The 10,000-nt window shown below is 37.9% G+C and overlaps 1 protein-coding gene across 7 annotated transcripts in view; it reads left to right on the top strand.

Annotated features, from left to right (window-relative positions):
• Nucleotides 1-10,000, top strand: part of LOC124947940 (protein trachealess) — an 85,986-nt gene that overhangs the window by 15,904 nt on the left and 60,082 nt on the right. For 4 of the 7 annotated variants that reach the window (XM_047490778.1, XM_047490779.1, XM_047490781.1 and 1 more), the window contains exon 3: nt 4,043-4,090. The exons of the other annotated variants lie outside the window; for them this stretch is intronic. In XM_047490778.1, coding sequence (XP_047346734.1) covers nt 4,043-4,090 — 48 coding nt within the window. The remainder of the gene's footprint in view (nt 1-4,042; nt 4,091-10,000) is intronic. 7 annotated transcript variants of the gene reach the window in all.

Raw genomic sequence — 10,000 nt, 5'->3', positions numbered from 1 at the left:
GTCGCTCGCGTATTTTTTGCGGGCCCTCGGATTTAACTGGATGTCGTTACTACGGTGGGCATTGTTGTCGGTCGTGATTCGTTCATCGGTTCAGGCTTACTTTGAAGTCGTTCCAGCTGGGTCTCCCTCTCGAAGAGGCGCGCCGGCAGCCGCGCCGATCCCGATCCTATATTTATTGTATCGAGCAGAAAGAGAAAGAAGGAAAGAGAGAGAGAGAGAGAGAGAGAGAGAGAGAGAAAGAGAGAGAGAGAGAGAGAGAGAGAGAGAGAGATGAGAGACGGCGCATTCCTCGCGCATGCGCTGCTCGTAATGAGCGGTCTCCAGTCCTGTCTGTCTTTTCCGTCCGCTTGTCCGGCAGCCGACGACGACCGGTCGCCTTCTACCACTTCTCTCTCTCTCTCTATCTCTCTTTCTCTCTCTCTCTCTTTCTTTCTATCTCTTTCTCTCTTTGGACTCTTCTTACCGATTATCCTTGCCGGGCGTCGTTCTTATTCTCCTTTTACTTTATTTTCTGACTCTCTCTCTTCCGAAATCTCCTTCTTCGTAGCTTGCGGCGCCTTTATCTTCACAACCTCTAGGCTACGTATCGCGTGCGTGTTCGGATCGAATAAGACACCCCCTAGAAAGAAGGACGCGCAGCACGCGCCCTCTCTTTCGTTCTCTCTCTTCCTTTCTCTCACTCTCTTTCTCTCCCTCTTTTTCTCTCTTTCTCTTTATCTCTTTTTTTCTTTCTTTCTTTCTCCTTCTCTCTTTCTCTTACTCTTTCGAGATCCTCAGGCTGTCTACGCAAGCTTTGCTTATCGATTCAAATCGCGTGCACCGCGTATGAATGAACGAATGAGTGGGCGAGACGAGCCACCGGTTGAATGGGAGCCCCCATGGATGACCACCGGTAGCTTTCTTTTTCTTTTTGTTTCTCTCTTTCCTCCTATTTCTATCTTCCCTTTCTCTCTCTTTCTCTCTCTTTCTCAATCAGTCTCTAATCCTGTCGACTACTGTGACAGCAACCGAAGCATTTATACCATTCTGCTTACAGTAGAGAATCTCCCGGCTATGGAATGAATTTAACGTCCATAAAAGGAGCCAATTCTCTTTTCCCCCTCTCCCCACCCCGCACTCTCCTTTTCCCTGTGCCAACTCCTCCTCGCCGCTATCCACCGGCTCCATCCCTAATGGATATTTTCGCAGCGAGTTCCCTTGCACAGTGTTTCTTCTATTCGCATCCGTTGGCCGATCTAACATCATCCTCCCTCCTCCTCTTCCTCTACCTCTTCTTCCTCCTCATTCTCATCCTCCTGGAAAAGCATCGAGTTCCGATAGCTTAACATCCGTTCATTCATTAATTCAGACCTCGTCCGCAACATCTTTTACCGCTCTCTGGCTACCGTCGAGGTTAACGATTCCACGTAAGAAGGTTGCTCTCCCTCTAATAGCTTGCACCGGCATTCCCCGATCCAAAAAATGTGCCAAACCGCCTCCCTTTACCTCTGCCATCTACATTCCGGTTCTTTCAGTTCACTCCTCGTGAAACAGAGAGAGAGAGAGAGAGAGAGAGAGAGAGAGAGAGAGAGAGAGAGAGAGAGAGAGAGAGAGAGAGAGAAATAGAAAGAGAATGAGAGCCGTAGCGATCGGAACGAACTCCTGGAAATTTTCTCTGCCGAGGCCTGTTGACGGATAATTCTGAAATCGAGATCGAACGAATCTTCGATATAGCCTTCGAATCTTCGATCTAGGCTTTGGATCCGTTTTTATATATTTCTTCTCTTTTTTCCTTTCTTTTTTCTTTTTTTGTATTTTTTTTCTTTCTATTTTTTTCTTTTTTTTCTTTTTTTTTCTTTCTTTTTTTTTTTTTTTTAGTTCAAACGAACGTAACGAGGTAATCTTTTAAATGTATGAAGAAAGAAGCATAGGATACATCGAACACGTCGAGCTCCCGTTTAGAAACGCGATTAGAATACTAGATAAAGAGACACTCTAAGTCACTGTCCGAGGTTCTAATTTATTAAAGACGTATAATCATGACGAGTCGCGTTTGAAATTTTTCTTCTTGGCTCAATGTGTAATGATGTAACGGTGGAAATACACACTTATATATATGCGGACGGTCTTTTGTCCATGCTGATCTTCGCTCACCTATCGAGGTGTTGAAAACCCGTAACGAATCGACCGCGAAGTTCCTTCCGACACGGAGATTCCATCTCGGTGAGGCATTAACGGACCTTATCGGACCTCTTTCAAATGGTCCTCTTTTGTAACTTTTCGCTTCTGAAGACTCTTACATCTATAAAATATGTTTCAAGATTTCTTAAAGAACAAGGATTACTTACGTGAATCTACCTGCAAGTTAATACCTATGATTTTGAAAAGTCGATCGATCGATCTAGAAGAACACGAATGTCGAAGTAGAACTCATTCGAGTGGCAATGAGTGTCATCGTGCTGTCATAGTAATAGCGTACCATAAGAAGTCTCGTTGTAAAAGCAGTACTCCGTGAGTTTGACTTTAGACGAGGCCGAGAGTAGGTACATAGATGCTTACCGGTCTGGCTAGTTGCCTGTTAAGGCAATATAAGATCTCGTGTAACCGGGCTACGCTTCACTTTTTCTCTCGTTGGAAAAGTATTTCTCTCTCTCTCTTTCTCTCTCTTTCTCTTTATCTCTATCTCTATCTCTCTTTTCCTCTGTCTTTCTCTTTAATAATCACCCAATAGGATTTTTCAACGTTACTTCGAAATCCAAGACATTGCAAATGAATCTCTTTTCTCGTTCGATCTTCGACGTCTTCTCTTCCTCTCTGTTCAGGACGGGTAATCGATAATCATTAGTCACTCGGTTCAGCGATTACCATGGACAAGAGCTTGCTATAAGGCAAGCAAAATGGAATGAAACGAAAGTGTAAAGCGTGAGTTTGCTATCTGTGGTGTAGACTCTGATCTCTTCCCTTAGAAAATCAGAGGGTATAATCCCATTGGGTTTTAATCGATGATCCCCTTTTACCAAGGCAAACGCTATGAGTTTCGAGAGACCGGGAGAGTTAGAAAATCAGAGGAACATTGACGGCGGTGGTGTACACGTATATATTGCACGCACAGATAAAGATACTTCGTAGATGGTAGTAAGGGAGTTTTATTGCCGTCGCGGGACTCGCGTTCCGAGTTAAATGAAGACGGAGAGCTCTTCTGGTTTCTCTTCCTCTCGATCTCTTCGACCTAGCGATAATGTCATTCGAAAGAAAAACCGTAAAGAACAGGATTAAAATTGGCTGTTAAGACGAATGGTGACTGACTCGCCACATGATTTCGCGGTTTTCGTTAAGTTAAAGCGTGTGGTTAAGAGCAAGATCATGAGTGAACACGAGTCCGAACACGAGTAGGCTGAGTTTCGAGGGGCGCGCGCAACGTCAATTCGCCGGATAGTTCGAAGAGAGGGGACGTTTCACGAAGGGTGGAAGAAGGTTCGAAGCGCAAGCACGAGGCCGACACGCGCCTTTACTCGATGATATTTAAGCACTACACATGCCAGTGTTCTCGACCCGCATCCTTTCGAATACTCCAACTTTTATTGAAACTTCGACGTTATTATTCTGTTTCTGTTTTTCTGTTTCTTTTATTTTTTCTTTTTTTCCGATCATGATGCATTCAAAGAAAAAGTGCGTGTCTTTTCTCGTAATTAGATGGAAGATCGAAAGATTGTCGTATGAAAAGATAGTGAAACTGTGGACTTAATGAGAAATTTTTGTTAATCGGTGTTTTGTTGATGATCGTTCGTAAAGAAAGAAAGATAAGAAGAGTTTCGAAAGAGAGAAGAAAAAAATAGAGAAAGAGAGAGAGAGAGAGAGAGAGAGAGAGAAAGAGAGAGAGAGAGAAAGGGAGGGAGAGAGAAAGAAAGTGAAAGAAAGAAAGAGACAAGATATCAATCATGGACACGGTAGAGGCATATAACGGAACGTGGCAAACGCCGAACTTGTGCATCGCGTATAAACATCGAGCAGCAATGCAATTGCAGACGATCAATAACGAATTTCATTCGTGGTTTCGTTCTAGGAAACCGTCCCTGGACGACGTTGGGAATCCTACTTCCGTCAACGCACGGTGAGTACATTGTGAATCCGTAAACGACGAACTATCTGACGACGAAACCTGATTCATAAACGACCACGAAGATAATGTTAATTCGCTGATATGATGAAACGTCAAACGTGATTTATATATATTGTGTATATATATATTATAATATATATATTTTATATATATATTTATATTTATATTATATAAATATTATAAAATATATATATATATATATATATATATATATATACACAGGATTATTTTATAAACGTTTTAAATGAATTTTTTTCATGAGATTATATACATATTTTCTAACATCTAGTCAGCACAAGATAATATCATTCTTTCAAGGGTACAACGTGGCAGGTAAAATTGTCTTAAAAGGGAGTTTTTACGTTATCGCTCCCGATCATCTGTCCCTCGTCCTCCATCGAAATCGGCCTATATCCGCAGCCGTAACAATTGAACCTGTAATAGAATCACATTTATTCTTATTACCGGCCGAGGTCAAGCGACCGAGCGAAACTTCGACCTTTCGCCTAACTCGCTTTATTTTATCCCGAGCGTTCGAACGTTCTTTCTAAACTTCTCTCTCTCTCTCTCTCTCTCTCTCTCTCTCTCTCTCTCTCTCTCCTTTTATCTCTTTTTTCTGTTCTCTCTCTCTCTCTCTCTCTCTCTCTCTCTTTTCCCCCTCTATTTATTTTTTCTTTTTTTCTCTAGTTGTCTCTCTCTCTTTCTCTCTCTTTCTTCAGAAATATCGTATTCGATCGTTCGAAGAAATTTCGATTTTACGAATGATTTTAGCTTGTTCATCTTTCCTAACTTATTTTTCTTTTTTTTAAATACGTAAATATGTATACGATACATTATATTTATATATCTATATTTATTGAAATTAATTCATAATGATCACATAAGTTTACATAAAAATTGCAAGAATCCATCGGATAAATGTATATATATCTTTTTATCTCTTGCTTTACTTTTTATTCCTGTAGAAGAATAAGTCAAGTTCTTTGTTTCCTCCGTTGAGCGAAGATGCCGCCTTGTAGATACATGTCTCTCGCACGACTACGAGACGCTCGTTAAGAACGACGATGATCAACGACTATTCAAGAATCATTCTTTGATATTGTAAAAGAAACATACGAATGAAGAAAATGAACGAAGCTATCGTAAAATTTATCGATTCGAACTGATCTGAGAAATTTAATTATAGAAACGATTCTTTTTACGGATATGCATAAGTATATATACAATATGTGTAACATCAGGTCTCGATAACAATTGAATATTTATTACTCAATATTTCGATTTAAAATGAAAGAATGAATAATATAATTAAATTGTGTCGGAGCATGGTCACGTATCTTTGAAATGATAAACAAAGTTTCGATTTGTCTAATCAATAATTTGCTGAATAATTTTTCTTCGGTTCTTTCTGTATATATGTACTTACGTAAGTATATCTGCGACCATTAATGGCGTTAATGGGAATATCCTTTCTATGTGACCGAGTTTCCCTTTCTATTAATCATACGTATTCGTCTCTGCTTATACTACATGGAGGTGTCATCGTAAATAGTAAAATAATATTTAAGTAAAATAAATAATATGTATAAGAAAATAATCTGATCCAGCAATGATAATTATTTAACAGTATGTAACAAACCAATGATGGTAACTTTCTTATCGTTATGATTATTAATGAATAATAAAATGTGAAAGTGTGATCTGATAAAAGATAAGTGATTCTCGATTCAGATGAATATTAAATATCCATTAGATGGAATTATTATAGAATAATAAACATTTAATTCTCCGTGTGTGTGTGTTTATATTTCTTGTGTGCAGGAATCTTTTAATTCAAAGTGTTTTACAGAATTCATTATTTAGATTATCGTTAAATAAAATGAGAAAACAGTCATTATTGACTTGTTATTTGCTTGTAGAGAGATATTATTAATTTTATCACGCGTTTTCACTAAATATGAACATTACATCGAAACATAGATGCTAATATTTTTTGTTAATGAAATAATAACCAATTGATAGGAGATAGCTTTTAAATTCAGAAAATTTTCACGGATTACTTCATTATTTATGTTATAAATAAACTGATAAATATTGATTTAACATAACCTGATAAATAAATCAAGTCAATAAATAAATAATTAAATAACTGAAGAAAATGAAAAATTATCATTAATTGGACAGATTTGTACTACTTATAATGCACACTGATATTTTTCACTTAGAATAGATTCGTGGATAAAGAGAAAGAAAGAAAGAGAGGCAGAGAGAGAGAGAGAGAGAGAGAAAGAGAGCGAGAGAGAGAGAGAGAGAGAGAAAGAAAGAGATAACGTAAGATACAGAAAGGAAAATTCAGTTGCATGGGAAATTTGTGGGAGGAAAGAGATTCGCCACCATGAGAAATTAATGGCGCAGGTGTACGGCGAAGAAAACCGGACGCATATAACTTCCTTTCAATGCGGAGATTCTTCTTGAGCGGCGTCCTCTTCGACTGTTCGTCTCTTTGACCGTTAGCAGCGTGTGCTGCTTGTGGTGAAGGCTCATGGCAAAGGGGACACCCTTCTCGTAGGACTATTAATATTAATGCGTTCCGTCGTTCTCCGCGCATTGTGTTCACTTTCGCGAACTCGCGGTCCAACGTCACTCGAGCTCGTCTGGGGACTTCCGATGGCCGAAGGTGTCGATATTTCTTCTGTATTTATCGATACTGTTAACGTTAATCTTTCACATCGAATTAAATTTAACGAGTTTAGTATCGTGAGAGATTCATCGTTTAATAGTATCAATTGAGCCGTTATATATATATATATATATATATATATATATATCAAATTAATGATGGTTGTTAAATCAATATTAGAAGTTCCTCTGCAATCGTCTATTTTATCTTTTATAATGTATTGTTTGTTTTGCGCAAAATAACATAAACGAACCATATATTAAATATTATAATTACATTTTTTAAATAATAATTCATTTATGGATGAAATTATTAATATTTATCAAAGAAAAAATTTATATATTTCTTTCTCTTAGTTATTTTGAATATTTAATTTTTATTTAAAGTTATTTAATATATGAACAATTCTATTTTTAACAAGTTGGAATTTTTTTTTACATTTTAATATAATCATTTCAAATTTTTGTATATCTTCGTTGTATATAACAAATATCGCATACTCACTTACTGACAATGCATATATGTACATCACATTTTCGTTTATTTAAAATTAATCCGAATTGGAAAACTTTTTTTTTTCGTTAGATATATTATTATTGATATTCTTTGTTTCAAGCGAACTTTGAGATGATCGAAATGATCGAGAAAGGGAATTGTGTCGAAGCCACGCTCTTTCTATTTCTCTCTCTTTATGCTTCTTCTTTACGCTCCTTTTCTACGCTCACTCGGAGTCCGCGACGAATCGGTCGAAATGTGGTATAGTAACCGATCATCCTTACCATGCGCTTTCTTCTCCTCTAACTGTACGCCTACGCGAAGCTCGCTCCATGCGCTTCGCTACGCGCCTTTTCTTCGACACGGTTCTATTCCTCTTTCTTTCTCTTTTCCTCTCTCTTTCTTTTTCCCTTCCTCTCTCTTTTTCTCTCTTTCTCTTTTTCTCTTCCTCTCTTTTTTTCTCTTCCTCTGTCTTTTTCTCTTTCTCTCTCTTTCTCTTTTTCTCTTTCCCTCTCTTTTTTCTTTCTCTCTCTTTCTTTTTTTCTCTTTCTTTCTTTCCTTCTGTATCTCTCTTTCTCTCTTTTTCTCTCATTCTCACTCTCTCTTTCTTTCTCTCTTTTTTCTCTCTTTTTCTCTTTCTTTCTTTCTGTCTTGGCAAGATCGATCGATCGATCGAGAATCGAATCTCGATCGATTCGCTCTATCCAAAATTACACTCGTCACGCTTTGTATGGGCCTACGTAGAGTATTTTATACAGAAGTAAGGACGGTTTCCTTGCTTTCGTCCTTCGTATATGTTGCAAAGTAATAAAAAAAGAGAATGATAGAGGACTATCAGAGGAATGAAAAAGGAAGTTTATTAGAGGTTTATTATACCATGACATAAGTCCAATAAATAGTCCAAGGAATGGACAATAGTCCAAAGGAAAAAGAAAACGAAAAGAAAAATAAATGATTAACGATGCGAAATGTGACAGATAAATTATTATTTAAGATTATCATTCATTCGAAGAAAATTGAATAATTATATCAAATATTTTTCGTCGATGCGAGTAAAGAATTTATTTCATAAACGAATGCGGAGAAAGAATTTCATATGTAATATAAGGATAAATTGATTATCATAAGAAGATCAAGATAAAGAGAGACATAAAAAGAGATAGAATAAGAATAAAAAGAATTTATTATTCCGTGACGTGAGTTCGATAAGTACAACTACAAAAAAAAACGAACAATAAATATAACATATAATGACGTTGGAAAAACGTTAAATAATCATTTTATACTAAAGATCTATTTTTTAATGGCCAATACAAAGTTTCGTACGGAATATCAGAATAACTAGATTATCGTACGAGAAAAGGATAGATAGATAGATAGATAGATAGAGAGACAGAGAGAAAGAGAGAGAGAGAGAGAGAGAGAGAGAGAAATGGAGAGATACTCAGAAAAGTATGAAAAAGGTCATAAGTACGAAAACCTCGTGGGGTGCCAGGCTCGCAAATCTTGTTTCACCCGATAGCCCGATGATATAAAGAAAGGATTATGCGAGTTATTCAGATTCTCGATATCCATCATCTTGAATTATCACGCCGCGAGTTCGAGAAAGCTCTCAAAGAGTTATTATTCTGGATCGGTGATTTAATGCTCGCGCCACCTTACGCATGCTCGCGTACTGAGAAATTATGCGCTAGGCCAGGTTGTGTCGTTGCCGGTGCATACGGCGTTGCGGGAGTTCGCTCTGCTTTTTGTTACGACGATGAGTTACAGCCGTGGTACGACTCCGAGCGATTACGTTGTAGATATGTACCGACGAAACTCGACTAATCCCTGAAGCTCTCCAAAGTATATGAGAAAAAGAAAAGAATTAAAGAAAAATAAATCGTGATCGAATTTTTTCTGTCTTTCTTCTTTCTTTTCTTTTTTTTTCTTCTTTTATTATTATTATTATTATTATTATTATTATTATTATTATTATTATTATCATTATTATTATTATTATTATTATTATTATTATTATTATTATTATTATTATTATTATTATTCAGAGCGTTTTTCGTGACTCGCGGAGGGCGTTAAAAGTTGATTGGAGAGTAACGCGAGTTGTGAGTGACGTAGATCGAAACTAAGGTCAGAGACTAAACAGGTCGAGCAGGTTTTAAGTAGTCCGTAGACGTCTCGCAAATTAGAAGAACGTGCATCCACCGAACGCACGTGGCTGCCCAGAGCAGACCGCCGAATTTCTGCACGTGGGTTGCTCGGAATTCCTAATAAGTCAGTGACTAGACAGAAGTCTTGTATTCCTATCGGCCGCGGGCAGGTTGTTCACGGTAGCGAGAGAAAGAGAGAGAGAGAGAGAGAGAGAAATGGAGTGACGTCATGGATACGTGGGATTCCTCTCGAGCAGCTGGGTCACGTGCTGCGGCAGAACGTGAGTCTAACTCAAATGCGAATCCCGGAGAACCGTTCTGAATCGAATCCCAAACGAAGCCGATCGAAAACGTCCGACTCGACGCCTACTTCTTCTTTTTCTTCTTCTTCTTCCGCGATGGATCCCTCGATCGTGTATACCCTTTATGGCCAGGATGAAAATCATTCCTTTCGGTGTCCTCGTTCCACCGGTTGACCTAATCATCCTGCTTGTCTTTATCATTCATGAATTTCAACAATGTTAAGTTCATCGTCCTGAAGTATCGACCGTAAATATAATAACCATGTGGACTCAT

This window comes from Vespa velutina, chromosome 3 (assembly GCF_912470025.1).
Source record: "Vespa velutina chromosome 3, iVesVel2.1, whole genome shotgun sequence".
In the NCBI taxonomy this organism is placed as follows: Eukaryota; Metazoa; Arthropoda; class Insecta; order Hymenoptera; family Vespidae; genus Vespa; species Vespa velutina.
The sequence above is the reverse complement of the archived record's forward strand: the minus strand, read 5'-3'. Positions and strand labels throughout refer to the sequence as shown.